General features: G+C 43.7%; 2 protein-coding genes across 3 annotated transcripts in view; one reads left to right on the top strand and one right to left on the bottom strand.

Moving 5' to 3' along the window:
* The window catches only part of LOC128299676 (ATP-dependent DNA helicase DDX11), an 81,089-nt gene that overhangs the window by 36,619 nt on the left and 24,557 nt on the right, over nt 1-19,913 (top strand). Inside the window, exon 4 of the mRNA XM_053035700.1 lies at nt 5,609-5,830. Within this exon, the coding sequence (XP_052891660.1) occupies nt 5,609-5,619 (11 nt within the window). The 3' untranslated portion in view covers nt 5,620-5,830. The remainder of the gene's footprint in view (nt 1-5,608; nt 5,831-19,913) is intronic.
* LOC128299677 (activating transcription factor 3) overlaps nt 1-19,913 on the bottom strand; it is a 56,101-nt gene that overhangs the window by 32,034 nt on the left and 4,154 nt on the right. The window lies entirely within an intron of this gene.

Raw genomic sequence — 19,913 nt, 5'->3', positions numbered from 1 at the left:
GCCCATGGCGACAGTGTGTGTGCACTCTTGGCGCTTTGCTCTCGTCTGAACCGAACCGATTGTCCGTCCCGTTTATGTACGCACACGTGTGAAGGGGTGGAAGTGTTGAAGCGAAGTTTAAACAGCAAGTGCGATTTCTGTTGAAGCTATTACTAAATGGATTGCTTTGTGGTGGCGAATGCATTCCGAAGCATCGCAACAGAGTTTGGCGGGGATGCGCCTAACCGCATGAGCTCTTAATCCTGGTGAATGAATGCTTTTCATACTTTTACCCCAGTATGTGTATATCTATTTTGTTTCAGCTTTAACATAGCAATTTTCTACTAAATGCTTTAAATATAATACACCATTGCATACTTTCACCACAAAAGAGCTCTCATGTGATGCAATAGATAGAAAGCAAAACAAAACAAATAATCACATATAAGGGAGACATTCTTTGGATTCATGTCAGGGGAAATGGCAATTGCAATTGAGATGCACACACGCACACAATCACCATTCGATGGAGCCGCCTGGTATTGGCAGCAGGGAAAAGAATTGGAGCTGGATAAAAACAAACTTCATCATCTCGGCCGTTGTTGGCCAGCGCACACCACGCACGCGAAGGGAGGGAGTTATAAATAATCAACAAGCTCGTCGAAAGCATTCCACGCTAAGTAGACGAACGGCACAAAAGGCATAACTGCATGAAATATATTGCAACCGAGCACGACGGAGCCCCGGCCTGCAGCTGTCATAATTTGCTTAACGTCAATGAGCTCGATTGATGGATCATCGCATGAAGGTGGTGCTGTGTGTCTAGCTTCAATCGGAGAAAAAGTTACGATCGTCTGGAGTGGCAGCGGGAAGCGCAAAGGGTGATAGATTAACCCAATAACGATCTGCAAGGGAGTGATTAGTGAAGGCCATCGGATAAGCAACACTAGCGACACACAGCGGGGAAAAAAATAGTATCTTAGTATTTTTTTTGTTGTTGCGTCGACTGTTTGGCGTCTTGTAGTGTTTTTAAACTGTTGTACTAGATACAATGTGCTTTTTTCTGCTTAAACTAAGCAATAAGATAAATGCGAATTAAATTGACACAAGATCAATCAATTACGCTTTCCCGTTCGTGCGTGGTGTTTACACGCGTAGGATCGCCAGATCGCGGGTACGATCGTACACAAATGCTCGTCTGGGGGATTGCAACTGTAGCGCCAGTCGGCCAGACCGTTGGATAATGTGTTCCGTTGCGTTGGCGCAGATTAAAATGCGCACAATTCATGCGGTTCAAGTTTACTCATGACTTATGCTACCGGCTGGACAGTACGCAACATGAAAAGCTAGCGCGTTTTATATATTGCATTTGCTTATCCCCACAACGTTTGCCACTGGGTGTAGCACACTGGGTGTAGGGTTGGGTTACATGAATCTAAAGTCACTGTAAACATTTAGCGGGCATATCAAGCGGGCATGCATAACGAACAAACTCCCCACAGGGCTGGGGAAAAATAAAATAAACAACCAACACAACAACCGAGCACCGAGGGAGACCATTAAATAAGTCATTTGCTATGGGTGTTACGTTGGTGATTAGAAAACAGGTGTCGGAAGGTTTCGGTGTGCACAGTAACGCACAACCACTATGGTGTGAGTGTGCAAAAGGTTTAGAACGTTCCATATCGTAGCGTTAGGCTACTGATGCGATAACACGTGTGTTTTGTTCCATTTTCGGGGGTAAATGAATTGGACCACAGTGCTGAGTAAATGGGAGTGGGTTCTAAATTAAAAACACCTATCGTAGGGTGTCCTTACTTGATGTACGATAAATTCCTTTTGCTTGCAATTGGCCAATCGGTCGTATTGAAGGGCTATGAATTGAGTTGATTGGGTACTCCATCCGATTCGGGTCAAGGGTTCTGAATGTTACCTGTAAAACCAAAACGAGAAGAGAAATTATTAATTTACAATCACATTACAAGTGAGTAAGTAGACAAAATGAGTGTTTTGTAGGCTTAACAGTTGAATAATATGCTTGTGAATGTTATTAATAGAAGCTGTGCCTGCGGCAAGTGCCGCATTAGTCGACCCAGTGGGTGTGTAAACGATAATACTAATCCCCAAAACCCATCAAGAAGAACCGTGCTGACAGGGAACGATCGAGCGAAAGCATTTGTCAACATTCCGCTGACAATTGCTGTCAAAGTGAATTACACAGCCGTTCGTTAGTGGTTGAAAATGCAACACGACAGTCCGAAAACGCAAATCGCTTGACCTTTTTGCCTCTTGCGTTGATGCACCTTTCGCCGGAATGCACATCGTTCGCTGTCTGGTGATGTTTCGCATTGCACAATTGCATCGTTTGTTGCTCAACTGTCAAAACAATCATTCGGAAAGGCGGCACACACATGAACTCAGATGTAAAAATACAAAATAAATAACAGGCAGCATTTACTCATGCGGGTTATTTGGTTGTTTGGTAGTTATTTGGTAGTAATATTGTACTTCAAAGACCTCTTACACCTTCAAAGATCAGAAACAGTTAATTTCGAGGCGTAAGAAGAAACTCTTAAATGTTTCTACTTCAAGCCGTAGTTGCAATGCTTTTCGTCGTTAGTTTTCGGTTAAAGTATTTTTCGTTGCTGTCTTTTTCAGTCGACACAACCATTTTCCCATCTCGTCGACATTTCGGTGAGTTTTCCTGTGCCATGCTCGATCGGTTTCGCTAACTTTCGGGCTGGCATGCTGACAAGAATGTTCAAAATTTACTGCAAACACATGTTTGGGATCGATTTTTTTTTTGTTTTGTTTTTGCTGCTTTCATCTGTGAAACGCTGAGGTTTGAAGTTTTCTTTTGTGTTGTACAAAGGGTGGAATGTGTCTGTGAAATATCCAATACACTTCATTCCCAATATGTGTTCCGATTGCAAAGTGTGCAACGGTTTAGAAAATTCTATCCAACAGCTGCAACGTCTACAGTGCTGTGTTACTTTTTTCGCTCCAACTGCATATGACATATCTCCATCGTAAAGCGTTTCATAAAATTGTGGAATGAAAAATTGAACCCCACCCCGACACACGGACGAAATCCTTGTACACCGTGAGCATCACGACTAAAACAAATTGTTGCTCAAAACAAAACATGTGCGTAAGAGCCGAGCTTTGAAAACCCTGTGACAGCGCGATAGCATCAGCGACATTGCGCACACCACCAACGCCCGCGGTCGTGCCCGTTTTGACAGTTATTAATTTCTAACCTCATTTTTGGGGAGGGTTTCACTCATCCTAGCGTTCGCACGTGAGTATGTACGTGTCGGTTTCGAAAGATCTCATCGGCTTAAATTTATTTGATATTCTCCCCATGTTGTGCATGTGGCCACGGGTGCATCCCCAAGCAGGAGCGACCGCAGTAGCAAACGAAAAGTTCGAAAATGTGTTAATCGACCCTGGCAGGCAGGCAAACAGTTTAAGGTTTTATTTCGCATCATCATCATCCACTTGCGCGCCAACTCGGTCGACGGTAAGGGCACCGGGAAAAGAACACCGAACACAGACGATTGCAGCTGTGTGCTAGAGAATTAAGTGCTACAACGTCTCAATAATCAATATACAACGTGGTACGATCGGCGGTAAGGGGGACGCATTTTCGGGGCGGCGTTCTCCGCTTTCTCGGCGTTGGTTCGAAAAGCTGTTTCATGTTTTGCAAAAGCAGCAATAAGGTCACATTAATGCTAGAGCAAGCGCAGAAACATATCGCTCGTCCGAAGGGAAGTGGAGCTAGTGCAGTGGACGTGATAGTTGTTGCTGCTCCAACAACGTTTGAATGTTTATTTTTTCACAATTTCGCATGAAGATGGTGGGTGCCAAGATCGGTGAAACACTTGAGTTTTTATTATGGTGGAAGCAACATCTTCGCTTTCGGGAAACGGTTTCCTTTTTCGCTTCGTGTCAGTTTGGAATGCTCTTTCCGCACACGGAAAAGTGCTTTGATCCATAGCTGTGTACTTTCATTTGCCCTAGATACTGTCCGATAGATCATTTCGGGTAGAACTATTTGTACGTGCCGTGGGTTCTTCGAAGGAATGCAACACAAATGCAACACGTAAATTTTAAGATGAGTAGCACATCAAACGCAATAGAAATAAGGGCACATTTATTGAAACAGTTTGAACAGATGAATGATCACGGTAGAAATGAGTTGTAGAATTAGTTTTAAGATCGTGGAGTTACCGTGCCTGATCATGGGATCAAAATCTTTGCTTGTGTTGCGAGAATACCACTAGGAAAACTGTTAAAAACTGTGTGAAATCGCGTGGAAAACTGGAGAAATCGTCGATAGAATCTGTAAAATTACTGAGTTGAGCCCTCATTAAAACGAAGCCAACTTTTCAGTAACCCAGATACTCTTTTTCTGAGTAATACGGAGTGGAATCCTGAGAAATCAGAAGTCGCTTTCTAAGTAATCCGTCTGTTCGGCTCCAGAGGTGGAGTTGCTTCTTTAATCCACTTTAGTTTCTCATTACTATACTAATGCCTTTGTTATCTATCTACTCAATCCAGAAATAAATCCTTTCTTAACTTCTAGTGTAATAATTCTCGCAACACCGGATACAATCGACACACAGCACTCGTAGTAGATGCGCATTAAGAACCTGTTATCGGACTCAAACTACTCGTCACATCCATCACATTACGCTGCTGACGAACAAACGCGATGGAAATCAATCATGCACAATGAAATAATTCGCACATGCGTTTACGTCTCGACATGTAACAAGTTTGTGTAGTATATGCTGTTGCGAATCGCACACTTATCTGCCTTATGTTTGGCCATTATCGGTCGGAACACGTTCTGAGATGAATCACACCCGGTTTCGGAGCGATATTTGGATTCGGTTGCCATTTTGTGGGGCACCGATAGCAAAGAAATGCACACCCTTATTTAGCACATGCACTTAGCGAACAATTCCAAACCATCTCCCCCTCGGTTGGAGGTGGGGATTGCATCCGGGCAGCTCCTGTTCCCATTGCACAAACATTACGCTAACGTTCGTTAGTGTAAGCGTTATCGTTTTCCGATCTTACAACATGCGCCTGTGTGCCCGGACAGGGTTTACTTTGTAATGCCGGTTTGAACCGTGTGGTTGGGATGTTATCAGTGATGGAAAACGCACCCTCTCACGACAAGGTGGTACATTGTTTATGGAGAGGGTGGAGTGTGCGAGGGAAACGTGTGGGAAATTACGGTAATGGTGCGTTTCCAAGAAAATGACCGACACCAAACAATTGTTGGATATCGGTTCGAGTGCACTATCGGTCCTAGTCGGGTGAGGAGAGAAGAAAATGCACTCAACCTCAATAGAATCGTAAAATGAATGAAATATTCTACGAAGCAGTAGTAAACACTGAACCGTAGCTCTGATTTAAACGGAAAACAAAACGATGTCATTGTTTATGGTCCGATGGGGTATAAACCCGCTCTGCCACTAATAAAACGAATTTATTTTATTTAGTACATATGAATTTCCTAATGCGCCAGTTTTGGTCCACCGAGTGTTGAATCAGTTTTGTATTTTATCTCTCAAAGAGTTATTTATAAACTTCCTTCCTTCGTTCCCTTTTTCAGTACTGGGATAGCATTCCCCCACACCCGTAGTTTGAATTCATTGGAATCGAAGCCGGGAAATCCAAAGTGCTGGAGGATAGGTTTCTGATGAAGGCAAGACACATACCAAAGTGTACAAATACCACGTTCCGAGTAAAATCGTAGACGTATTTGCGCTGGCGTCGACTGTGTTGTTCTTGGAGGCGCCTCGTCCATCATCGTATCTGTCGCGAAGTTACGAAGGTAAGTGCAGAGACGTGATGAAACTTGATTCCATTATACCGATCCTCTGATCGGTCTGCAAGCGTTCGTAGATGGAAGAGGTTAGATACTTGGGGCGTTAGATTGGTTTACATCGTCCTGATAATTGAAGCATTGTTTTCGAAGCTGTTTAAGATGAGGACGCAATTACTGAGCAATTTCTGATGGACGAAAAGTCACAAGTAACGTCGATAGGAAAGATCCATGCAAGATAAAAACACAGGGTGATTAACAGAGTATGTTACACAGAGAAAATGTTACATATACTATCCATGGTTTTCAGTTTCGCCATTCGGTTTTGTTCGATGGGCAAAAATGATTAAGTTTAGAAATCCAGATCTCATTCGGTAGCCGGAATTACCTTTTACTTAGATTAATCAAATTACGAACGAATGGAAGAAATCGAAAGATTATTTCCAAATAGCAAGTTGACTGTTTACTATCACTGGTACCAATTTGACAGTTTTGACAGTCGGAATGCTGTACCGCTTCATATTAGCCACCCTGTTGCTAATATTTGTGTTAGAATCTGAGCATGAAGGATGCAAATAGGAGTGCAAAATATTGATCCAATTTGAACACGTGACGAAAATGATCGTGCCTGTTGCATAAATAGGATAGATCGTGTAAATCTAAACACACTCCATTTTGGATTAAATAGAACGGTTTTATACTAAGCCTCGTTCGAAAGCCAGTATTCCGGTACTGAAGGTGTGCAATGTGGTTTCCTTCGTACGATGCAAACCATTTTAAAAACAAACATATTGGTCGGCTGTGTAAGCAACACGATCGTCTCACACCCGTGGCCAATTCATTGCTCACTGTGTGCAGCGATGCAACAGCGGGCGAACGGAAGTGCACACAAGTACTATTAGGCTGAAGCGTGTGGCGCTCCTCTAGAGTTCTGTCCTGTTGACAGTGCAAACAATTCACATACGCAAACTGTTTCGAAACGGGCGAAAGTTTTCTTCGTGTAACAGTTTAGCCCTCTTCTGGAAGACGTAGAGAAGGTGTGTGGGGTGTGGGTGGGTTGGTTGTAATTGGCGAACGTATTACGTGATTAAACATTTTTTTAATCTGGTGTGCAAGTGGATATTAAAGACCACTGGTAAGGTGTTACAATTAAAAACTGATTGTCTGAGATTAACAGAGTTATTGAAATGTTGTAAAATCATGGAAAAGTACTTTTTAATTCCAAATTTATTTTAAAAGTGAATTAAGACGCTGTATGTGAAAAATATTATTACTTATAGTTTCTTAGTTGTTACAAATATTACCCCACTTGCAAACCGATTTAGATAATCGCCATTTAGCAGTTGGTTCGGTTGTAATCACAGGCATTGGAGGGCGAATTGATTCTCCCCCCATGTTTGTATCGCATCCACGATCAACCTTCTCCAAACGAGCTCGAACGAGGAAACTCTGCAAATGCCTTTTCCATGTGGGGTCCGCACATTTGCAACAGCGACGCTTCCCATAGCATGGTACGGCGCTGGCGACGAGCCGATTCAATTAACTAAATTAAATTAAGCACCGCTTTTTTATTAGCCTCATCCTCCGGTACGCGTCCTTCCGTTTCGAACCAGGGTTTCCTAGTTTCGATCTTTTAGCCCGTTCATTTCCCGTGTGTCGTGTCGGAGATTAGTTGTTTGCTCTCTGAGTGCGCCAACTGCGTTGTTGCGCTTCTTCGTGCTTCGCCATTGTAAGCAAAGCACGAGCATAAACGACCATCCGGGTTTCCAGTTGAAACAGGAAGGCCATACAGGTGTTTCCTTCAGTCCGGACCCCTTCTCCTGTGCAACGTTCTGGGGGTACCATTAAAGAAAAAATACCCCCCATTACCCTCCCATGCTGCAGTTTGTTGAACGGCGTGCTAAATGGCGTGCCCCTGTGTCGCCGGATGGCGAGATATAGGTTGAAAAACGGGTCACCCGTCACACACTATCCCCAAATTCGAGCGAGGTCCGGCATGGAATGGTAGGGGGAATAGCGGAGCCTTGAAGACCTAATTTAGAAATAACAATAACGCCATAAAAGTCACACTGACTGAGCACACGCCACATCGAGCTGGCGCCAATGTTCTGAACTTTGTTCCGCTTTTCCGTTCTTCGTGCAGCTCCGAACTATACTTCAACTAACCCTAACGCTGATGGTGGCAAATGCGACGCACATGCAAGAGAAATGACGTGGAGTATCTTTGGGGTGTAAAGCAGGCATGGCCTCAGATAAAATTCTCCATTCATCAATGTTAATTGGGGGATTTTTTGGTGATTGGGTACTTAAAATAAGTAAAGCGCCATCTAGCGGATATTCTGGGAGGGCAAGGCATTGCATAACGCATGGCTAACGCGTTCGTTACGCCCCATCGGGCACAATAATCAAATCAAAATCAGATTGATCTATTGAACATTGGAATTGAGTTTGATGGGTCTAGCAGGAAGGCAGGGATGAAGTTTGTCAATTACGCCACGGCGGCATGATCGTTTGTGTTGCCGCTTACTTGCCACTGAGCTGGTAACCGATGCTACATCAATGGCGGCTTCATGTTCTACGCTTCACCTCCATTAAACGCATTAAACAGTTCCATCATCAGTTAAGAGTTAAACTATAAAGAAGGTAACGCCCCACAGTGATGGGAGTCGTAAAAAGGGGAGAAAAACAGATAACATTTCGGTGGTAGAAATAGAGTTGTTATGCTAAACGCGCAAAGCAAGGCACTATGTAGCGATGCTATCGCTTGTTGTCTTTTTTCTCCCCGTTTTGGAAGGCCTTTTTTGGTGAACCGCGTGGAAAAACAAACTAAATAAAACAACTTGATTGATGCTACTAGCACCGTGTGACCTTCAATCGATCAAAGTTTACATTTCACGGCTTTGCGCTTTGTAGCTCATCTTTATCTTTACGCCAATCGGGGTAGAATGCCTCCGCTGGGGTTTTTATCTGTTTCCTTTTAGCTATCGTCCAAACGAGCGCAGTGCGTTCATTCCGTTCGTAATTGGGACAGTAAGATGGCTCCCCTAAACGATCGTTAAACTTGAAGCGGCGTATCACTTTCGCCCACTGCGCACAGTGTAAATTTAATTTAAACACTTCTCGTTGGTGGGCTCGACCGTTCATTAGTGCACACTGTGGCCGGACGATGGAACTCGTCGACAGCATAATGCGATGCGTATGATGCAAGAAACCCGGTGTCGGCGATCAATCGTTTATGATAGCGCTCGGTGGAACAAGGCACCAAATAAAGCATCGCGAAATTGTAGTTTATTGATAGATTTGACATTTCGGTGGCAGAAGTAACGTTTGCCAGGATAAATAAGCGTGAAATGCGCCGGTTTGGTGATACTTTTAGCAATCGTTTGATATTAAGTTCAAGGTGTATGGCCGTTTTGAAGTTGTTTTATGTATTTGCTTCCAGATGGGCATAATATAGGCTCACAATCTGATCTTATAGATCCATAATGGGCTTTCGCGGGAGAATGGTAAATATTTGAATAATTTCCTTCCATGCTTGTGTATATGGATGATTTTTATCCGTTTTCAACTTAAGCTAGAAAAAATATCGCATCAAATAAGTCTCAATAAACAAGCCTCAATTTCGGAGAAGAGTTTGCAAACACAGGTGAATCAAAGTGTTTGCCCACGAATTGCGTATTTACGTACGGATTCGATCGATCGGTTAATCCCATTGCCTCATCATCCTTTGCGCTGTCATCCGTGGGCTTGAGCGATGGTCAGCGCGCGGTGGCTTGGCTACAATAAAGTTAAATAATTTATGTGCATGCGCGGCCACATACTGCATGCAAAAGGTACGCATACTATTGCCCACTTCCAACACACCCACACACGGTCGTCGAAGGTGCATTGCCAATAGAATATTACGCTCAAAGAGCGGAAGTGGCGCTTTGAAGTTGAGATGAAATCTTTCAAAACTAACCACCACCCCTAACCAGTTTCAGTACACCGTTGGCGGACTCACTCTCTCACTCTCAACAGGTAAATCTGCTGAGTTTATCTCAATGCTCCGCTTCCCTTCCATCTAACCCATATTGTGAACGCAGCACTTTTCTTTCCTTTCAACCAAACAAAAACCGTACACGGGTGGTTGCCGAGATTTTCAATGTCAAAGTTAATTACCTCTCGCGGGGGCTGTCAAACTCAAACACACGACGGTTGGAAGAGTGGCCGCGAAGCATGGGGGGAAAAAGGGCACCCGGCAAAAACGTGTGGGCACTCTCGTGGGTGGGTGGGTGCATCGTTCGTTTATTTTAGAGTTTTTTCAATGCGCTACCATCCCAGTGCCACAGATTGCCGATAATTATTTGTAAATTTTATATCGTGCCATTTGATGCTAATGATGACGCGCTGACAGTGAGCGATGGGCCAAGACGACAAAACGCTCACGTGCAAAACGTGCCCGTGTGAAACCGGATGTGCAGGTATGGAGGAAAGAAAAAAGTAAACAAAACACACACACACACGCACAAGCAGAAGGGGGGTTGGGGGAGCAACGGCGAAACGCGTGCGCAAAACGATAATGATCGTCGCTGCGCGATTGGAGAGGAGCGTTCGAGATTCAGAAACATTGCGATGGATTTGGACGTTCAACCTGTGTTGTATCGTTTTTGTGCATTAACAGTGTCATAAATTTAAGTGTAGTGTGTAATTTTCACCTTGTAATTTAACTACTCGACACTATTATAGCGCATTGTAGCTTCTTCGACTGGAACTCGTTTACAGGCAGGTTACGCCATGTTTGTAGAAGTGCGAAAATGTACATCACCAACTTCACACCTGGACCGACAATCCGCTGCCGCCAGTCACCAGCGTGTGATTTATTGCTGATCATTCTGAGCAACGGTGGTTCTCGTGGTTCTCGAGGTCTCGGTCGCCTCCAGATGTCAACAGAATTGTCTTCTTGCAGGAGATGCGAATAGATCGCGAGAAAATGGCACTATTGCTAACGATCCGCCAGTTATACAGATCACCAGTGCAGCTGCTTGCTCACTTCTGAGTTTTGAATCTGCAAGTTCACTGAGCACAATTGGCGGTATCCGTGCCCTGTGGCGATGACTTCGAACTGAGCGAGAACGAGAGGATGCAGAAACGCCCGTTTCCACTTTGGCACTATTTATGGATGAATTTGATTTATACTTCCCACCGATATTAGGGTCAATGTTGTACGATGGTGTAGCAGCAGTACGCTCACGACAACCACGCGCTCCGTGTGCAATATGGCTGGCGGGGATTTTCAGTGGCAGCTATATAATCCACAAAAATGTAGCACTGTCTTCTAACACCGGTGCTAAATCTTCCAACAAGCTCGCTGTTGCACACGGAATTGGCGTTGTTGGGGACACAAATTTTGGACACACGACAAAACACTCGACTACTCGAGAGACAACGAGAAATGCACCAGATGGCGCCACGAAACTGACGCATGCAACAGCATGTCTTTTGTCTTTTTTCCTGATTCATGGCCAACTTTAGTGATTGGATGTGTGTCTGTGTGTATTTTAGCCTTCCTCTGCTCGTGCCTTCTTCCTAACGTCTGAGCAGTGTTGCCAGCAAAAATTCGTCTCAAGCCTGCCACACTACATGCAGAAATGGTTGTGGCGATGCGGTTTTTGAGCAAATTTTGAAACTCCTTTTGCTTGCGGCCCGTCCCTCACCCCTGATTCCGCTTGCGTTTAGTGACGCAGCGTTTCAACTTCATCTCGCACAGACGAAGGATGTCCGTTGCAGCAACGGGAGCTTGTTTTTGTTAGTTTTGCAGGAATTTCGTGAGATTTTTGCTTGTTGCCATCTACCAGTTTCCTGATGTGACCCTTTTTTTCGGTGGCAAATTGTGTTCGTTACGCTGCCACAATTCCAATTATGCGGCACTTAATCTCGGTTTCGTAGGAATATATAGACATTGAGTGTATTTTTTCTTCTTGAGGATCCGTCTGAGGCTTGCTGAAGGTAACTATAGTTTTTTTTTGTTGTTGCACACGGCCAACAAAATTGCTTTGACCGAGATTTTACAATTCCAACTAGGCAAGTTCTTTTGTTCGACTCGCGAAAAAATCTCAATACAACTTTGTTTTCTAAACGTAGACCGTTTGGCGTCTGATAGATGACTAGGAATGAGGAAACTTTCGAAGTACGTTAGCAGAAGGTCGTTGGGCTGATGATGTATTGATTTGCGGATACACCTTTTATTTGCTTTTTACCTTATTTCATAAGCATTTATTGTAAACATTTTTGTTATAATAATATCGTCAGTTAGGTTTTCCATTTTTCTTGAAGTTTCTATAGTAACTTCTTCAGAAAAAAAGCTTCATCCCTAAGAAGGTTTTTACTTTCTATCTTGGTTGGTTTTAACGGCTTCAGGAAACTGATCACTAATAATTTTTGGATGATTTCAGCGATAGCTTTTGTTAAACTTTTCATATGGATTTTCAAGTAATAACTATTAAACTGTAAAAATTACTTTCAAGTAAACTTTTCAAAAGGCTTAAGGATTTCAAGTGATGCCTTAAGCTGATCTGGTAGATGCTTTGTAAAATTTTCCATTCATAACATTCTATTACTTCCCTTCTTCGAATGCAATAAATGACGACGCATAATTCGACACATTTTACTCTTAAACACACTTGACCCACCGTAATGACTAGCTGACGCCACAACAGGCGTCAATGATGAACGCCGTCGGTAGAACAGTATGTTCGGTACGATTGTTTTACAATTCGCTCGCCACAATGTGCTGCTCAATGTCAATCGTATACGGGAATGTGTGGTTGTGAGTACTTTTGCTCTGCTCGTTTGTGACAAATCAATTATCCGGATAGAGCACCGACCACTTTCTCCACAATGTGTCCACCATTGGATGCATTACATTGAGCCATACCAATCCAGTGTGCCATACCGGTCTACTCCACTCCGCGTAAGGGTACCTTACGGAACCCTCCTCTCGTCTCGTTCCTTTTAAGGAGCGTCTTGCAGGGCGCCACGAATCTGCGAGGGCGATAAAGTAACTCCATCTGTCAGCGGGCATGATACTGCACGATCTCACTCAACCGTTGGAGAACGTTGGACGTGCTGAGACGAGAAAATCATTATCACACATTGTTTCGTTTCGAAGCATTTCTTCCATTTGAGTGCGGGAGGCAATCGTAGAGGGGCCCGATACTCTTGGCTCCACCAAACATTGTATTCGTTACTGAGCACTAAGGCGAACATTTGAAAATGCGTCCAATAAGCGGAAACTTAACTATCTTACAGTGAAAAGTTTTATATTCCCACGTATTTCAAGCTATTAGCACGTTTAAAATTGTCTTTATGTGCGCAATATAAAGTTTAAATCATCACACACGTCTAGTCCACTCCACTGCTGGCCGGACATTCGTTAATTGTGATGTGCTTAACAAATGGGATCAATTTATTTGCTGCTCGGTTCGCTAAAATTAATTACGGTCATCATGCCCGTGTGTTCTGGAAGGGAAGCGAATAGCGAACGAAAAAAAAATTTAACCACAGACTTGGTGGTCGTTTTGTGAGCTAGTTTGCTCTTTCTCCCAATCGGTTGCTGTCCGCATTTAAACACAACCCGTGCAAATTATGCGTAACGTACGCTTGCAGAGGATGATAAAATCGTGGGCGAAACCTCGTTTCATTCCAACACACTTCATCCGTGAATGTTTTGACGTTTCAAATTAGCTTTTTTTTCGTGAGTGTGTGCTGTTTGAAATCCGGAACTGCAACCTAGTGGTCAGGAGGCAGAGTTCAAACAAAAACAATCCACCCAGGGACGGTGGGCACGTTACATGCGTTTCTGTGTGCAAACGGTCGAAGGTTATGTGGTCGTTATGTCGTTGAAGTTTTTGTTTTGTTTTATTGAGATGAGCTGAGATAGCGCAGTCCCACACCGTTATTAATGACTTCCTCTCGGCTCTTGAATGTGGTAGACTCTTCCACCCTCGGGGATGTCTACACCGTCTGCACATGGAAGATCGTGCCCGATCCGAGATACGGATCTTTCGAATGTTTTTCGATCCAAATTTGATGCAAATGCGTCCGGGGCCTGATGAAGATCAATCATTTGGCGCGTACTGTATCGAAAATCTGAGGATGGCTTTTGATGGGACATTTTCAATGCGGCGAAGGCTTCCCGCTCGTCGTTGGGAGTGATTTATGGGGTCGTCAATCGGTGTGTGGTGTGCCCATTATTGAAGAAAGAGCTTGATCGTATCATACTAAACGACTCAAAAAATATCTTTAAAATTGGAATTGAGAAAGAATGACCGATAAGCACCGAATCGGTTGACTCATCATTTTAGCATTTAGCGCATAAAAAAAATCGATTTCTAAAACAATAAAATCGATGAGGGAAGTATAATGCGCTTAAGATGTGGCATATTGTGATTGGTTGATGACATATTTGCATACATTAACTCTTTAGCACCTGGGTGGGCTGTTTCTACGGTGCGGAAAAATTACGAAATGAATGAAAGCAATAGAATACAAAGCAAATGCGTACAATGTGTTTTTTTTTTACTATAAGGGAATGTGCTACATGATAAATTATTATTTTCAATTACTACTTTTGTTTGTTTGACAAAGTCAATCAGCTTAGAGCATTCATTGTTGAACAACAATGAAATGTGTTTGTACAAAGCCGTACAAAAGCTTCATTTGGTGTTGCTTACCATTTTCTAGGCTAATCACCAATCCATCATGAGCTCCGGCAAATGGCAAACCGTCGTTTGAAATTAATCTAAACCATTTGTAGAAGTCAACACACCCCAAACGGAACGCGCACAGTCTCTCTTGAATGTGGATTCCATTATCGAAGCTCAACGTGCCCAACAACGGGAGAGAAAAAAAATAGAGCCATCAATTTGTTTTCCATTCCGAAAACTGAACGTTGGCCTACATTCTGTGTGACATTGTTGTGTCGAATTTCTTCGCAGGCCTTTCGCCGGTTTTGCATTCTTTTTTAATTCCCTATCCCCCCGATTAGCATATGACGGGGCGTGGTGGTGGCGTCTAAGAACGTTTCATCGTCAGCAGATCACAAACAACATATCGAACCAGCTTCCCATTTTACAGCAAACAAATTTACCAAGGATCGGCTTTCCGGTGAAGCAAATGGGGGAGTAGCGTAGCGCAAAACTCGAACGTCACACCAACAAGTGACAGTGGCGGTAACTGATAGCTATCGGCTTTCTTGTTTGAAAATTTCATTCTGACAGGAGCATAAACAGTGAGCACTTCTTTGGCGCGGTCCGTTGTCTTCCGAGCGTGGACCATAGCCGGAGGGTATGCAAAATTCCCGCTTTAATCAACTACCCAAGCATGTTTTGCAGCTACCCCTATGACTCTGTAACGATCAATTAAGTAGCTTTATACAAACAAAACGAGCGGTTTGGGCTGAAATTTGTCACACATTGTGTTGTTCGGAGGCAGACCAGACGCGTACGATAAGCAAAATGGCAAAGAAAGTCGCGCAATTTTTCGTACATTCTACGTTCTACGTGATGATAACCCCAAAGACGTACGGCGCCATGAGCGAAAGGACGTTGGTTCACCCCTTGGTTCACGCTTGGATATTAAATAACACACCCATTTTTATTCGCTGGCCCGGTCCCACGTTCCGCGGTTCGTTCGCATGTGTGCATGGTATTTTTTTGTTGTTGTTTTTGCTTCACGTCGGTGGCCCTCTCAAAACTCCCATGTGAAAACCTCCCTTTTTGGTGGAGCTATTTTTGAACGGGGCAAAACGAACGATCCGCAACTCATGCACGGACGCGAATCTCGCTCAGCGTGCCAGAGCGTCATAATGCCGCACCGAAACCTCCGGGACCGGAAAGAATAACAGTCGCCCGGTGTATGTTTATGATGAAAACAAGTAAAACCCAACCGTAAGGAAATGGTTCGAATGGAATTGAAAAATCAAAGCTTGGTACGGTTGGATTTCACTGGCACTCGCACTCATCATGGATTTTGTCCTGTTTTCGATCCGATTTTTCAAGTTGAGTTTTTTTTACTGGCTTAAGTCATTAAAAATAGCATTCACCTTCCATGCGGGAGAAAGAACGGGGTGAAATCGGCACCGCTATCGTGCGAGAGAAGAAGAAATGAATGTTTTGATCGATTCCAGTCAATGTTTTGAAAAAGGAATGGTTGTTTCTTGGGTGTTAGCCCCGGGTATGAGTTAATTTTGATCGCATCCAGCGGTGAATTGTTTATGAGTGTTTCTCATTCCGAAGAATAACAGTTGTGTAGAGCCAGATACGCAGAGTGATGAGTGAATAATTCTCGCTGAGTGAACAAAAAAAAACAACAACAACGAAATCCTTTGATTGTCTTATCGAAATTCTACGAAGTACCAGGTGACTCCATCGGAAAGCACCAGAGTGCCTCATGCACACGCCGGTTCTTTATCTGGTGACACTTTACCCCTCGCTTAAGTGACGGAAATGCATCACCTACGGTCAATCGCTTTAGACACTTGAAACGAACACCAGCCAATCGGTCATCGCAGTTGACGCCTCTCGCAGACGTGTAGGCGCAAGTGCGTATGATTATGCAATATTGGCCACCAACGTGCTTGCATATTGTGAAGATAGAGAGAGAGGCTTGTCACAACCGGACGGCTCCGTTGGCACACATTTTGCTGATGGAAATAAATATTGTTTTGCAGCGTAACCGAGCGACCGCTGTTACATCTCCGTTTGAAGTTCCGCTCCGGACAGGATGAAGTGTTTAAAAAGTGGGAAATGGGCGAAGAGTGCGCAGCAGTTGCAGATTACGGCAAAGTGCATGCAGGGAGAAGGGCATGGCTCTCGCTTAGCTAACGTGCATGTTACACGATTGCGAACATTCGCTTCGACGCCATTTTGTACGAAGAGCGTTATATTCGCTAATCGTACAGCAGGCAAGCCGTAATCGACAACATTATGACTAACTCCAGAATTTTACAACTGGCGTACGTGACAAATTGCACGTCTTGACACATGTTATGTTTAGTCTTCTCGAACAAGAAAACATAAGAAAATGTACCAGTAATGAAGCAATACAAAAACAAGAAATTAAACAATCCGCTATCACCTTTTCCCATAAGCGTATGCGCAAAATGTGACCTTGGTGGTAAGCAGAGATGCCAAACATCCCGATTGCTGGACCCGTGAGCCCGAAAATGTCCGGGTAACGATCGCTTAAGCAATTTCAAAATATCATTATTTATGTTCCAGCCAATCTTATCACTTTCCTTGCAAATCGGACATGAAAAGACCCCCGTATTGATGCTGCCGGTTATCACCTCAAGAGCGATGGAAACTAATGGGAAAACACAATGGGTGGTATAAATAATTGCAAACAGGTTCCTCCATTAGAATTGGAAGAGATGAATTCCAAAGAAAGCAGAAAGCCTGTTGCCACGATAAGAAATAAGTTGAATCTGGGAAACGGATGTGTTCTTCGAACATTTGTAAGTCTTCTGCAAGTAGCTGTAGTACGTTAGAGGCAAAGGTTGCTCTTACCTAGATCAGAATCGCGTCTTCTTGCGTGACAAGTGTTTAACCAATGAGGGCCCACTGGGTCGACTGGCCGATGCCAATCTCACTGTCTGGCTGGTTGGTGAAGATGACGGCGAAGATGTAGACGACCGGTTGTCTAGCGTGGGTTCTACTTAGTTGCAAATCTCTTTATGCTATCTGTCATCATTAACTAATGACTTTAAATAGCAGCTCTTTTGAGTGCAGTTGTATGCAAATATTGATTTGGAATAGTCATTTATGCTGTTTGTTAAAGGTGGATTTAGTCATCGTTTGTACAAAAAGGTATACACGATCTAGAATTTGATCTTGGGTTAGATTAAATCAAAAAGGTACGACACGTACATACACACTGGGACATTCTTTGTCGCCTACTGTGTACTGTTGGGCGCACAAAAACAATTTGTATCTCATTTCCTTTTTGTAGGTGCAGCCCGTTTCGTGTTGGATTTATAACAGCTTCAACCAACAGATAACTGAAACAGGAAATTTGAAAGGAACCAAGAAACAACTACCAATAGCAGCCAACGGCAATCAAATTCATTTTTGACAGCACCCCACAACGGCCATATGTCAAAATAAAGACAAAAATAGTGTCCATATGTCAAATCTCACGAACAAACAAGCTAACTGCAGCATACGAGCGAGAAAAAAAGTGTATGAACCATGTGGCCCTAAGCTGCGGGATATGCTTATCAGTATCTTACGATCGCGTAGTCATAAATTTCTTATTCATTGTCTTTTCGATAAGCCCTGAGATCTGGCGGGAATGCGACCACAGATGTTGATCGCCGAGGGGCTTGCAAGGGTTTGTAGTGCAAAAAATGAAAACTGCACGCCCATCATGCTGTACGTGTGTGGGTAAAGGTGTGGTTTGAATGAGCGAGTATTAAAAAACATACCCTGGCCCAAACACCGATAGCGCACGCAGGGCGTTGAGACGACCTCTTTCAGAAGCTCGAGTGCTAATCTTCGAGACACGATCTTGTCGATCGTGCAACTGCTGCAAGAAACCTTCGGGGGGTGGTGTGACGAGACAGGTTTGTGGGTGGTGAAAGACACAAACACACACAGCCACACGCGCGCATGTTTTATGTTCTTGAAGCTCGCCTGCGTTGTCGTCTCCACTGTGCTAATAGCCATCAACCTAATTTGATTTGATCGAGCAGTCGAGCTAGAAAAAGAAGACAAACAGACAAGGAAAAAGATTTGATGGAAAGAGGAAGGCGGAGGAGGAAGATCGGGATAGATCGGGTGGTTTATGTGTTGAGAATGCTAATAGAAAATGTTTCTCGTCTCATCGAAGTGGAGAAAATCACCTCGGGGCCATCAACGTAGCGTCGCGTAGGAGGCATTTGTGCGAAGGCGAAATGTGTTGGCCTCTGCATGTGCGATACGTGGCCTGAGCTTGTGTGTATATGAGTGATGTGTGTCTCGACACTGCTCTCCCAGCCTGATCGGTACCAACTACAGGGAAAATCCATTTTCAATCTGACAATTTGACTGTATTATCACCAATTCTCGAGCTTTCATCTGTTTGGAAGTCTTTTATGAGATCCAAACAAGAGTAACTGCTGGAATACATCATGTCCAGCCTGCCGTCTGCAGTATCAGGTGTCTTGATCTTTGCCCATCGGTTCACAACCAACACACCTCTCGATTGGCCACCAACTCAATCGACACAGCTGTCAAGGCGTTTCGAGCGTTGTTTTACTTGCCGGTGTCACCATCATGACACTTTGCGGGTAATTTGATTCTAATAGTGCTGTTGTTCAAGTGCAGCCCTCCATTCGAATGCAACGATCACATGCGCCGTTCTTGGCGTCTCTGTCCATGTATCTCGCATGATGATTGAAACAAATATGAAATAGATTGATTGAAGTTGAACTCCGGATCGTACAGTGCAGTTTCATTGAGGAATCTATTCTTGCGGCAACTTGAGGTGCTGTGCAACTTCCACAACATAACCTTTAAACGGCTGCTTGTTGAGGAATTCCAAGAACGAGATTGAATGTCCGATTGGTTGTTGAGGGAGTGAATGAATATTAATGCATCAGTGCGACACCTCGTTTTAGCGGTACCCGATGTTGAAGACGCCAAGGCTCATAAGTTTGCTCATTATAATTAGCGAACGATCATGTTTACTGCATAAATTAGCTGGAATTCAAATATTTTGTAATTCTTTTAGGGTATGCTTTCAATCATAAGTTGATATTCTATTGCAAGCCCTGCATTCTTGAGCATAATCTGGATAATAAAGAATGTCAGAATTCCCCAAACTGCCTTCCATGTCAAGACCCGGGAACATCCAAAACAGGCGTTCAGAACGCGAGTCAGTAAAGGAGCTGTCTTAATCAATTCTTCAAAGAGATAATCCAACGGATCAAAATTCTACCAACAGCAACGCGTAGACATCCTCAATCCCCGTTCGGACCAGTAAATGGCAAACATCTTCCATTCTGCTCGTTTCTGCCTTCCTAAATCGAGTGAATTTGCATCTTTTCAGCCACCAGGCCCGGAGCAGAACG

This window comes from Anopheles moucheti, chromosome 2 (assembly GCF_943734755.1).
Source record: "Anopheles moucheti chromosome 2, idAnoMoucSN_F20_07, whole genome shotgun sequence".
Classification (NCBI taxonomy): Eukaryota; Metazoa; Arthropoda; class Insecta; order Diptera; family Culicidae; genus Anopheles; species Anopheles moucheti.
This window is presented reverse-complemented; position numbering and strand designations above follow the sequence as displayed.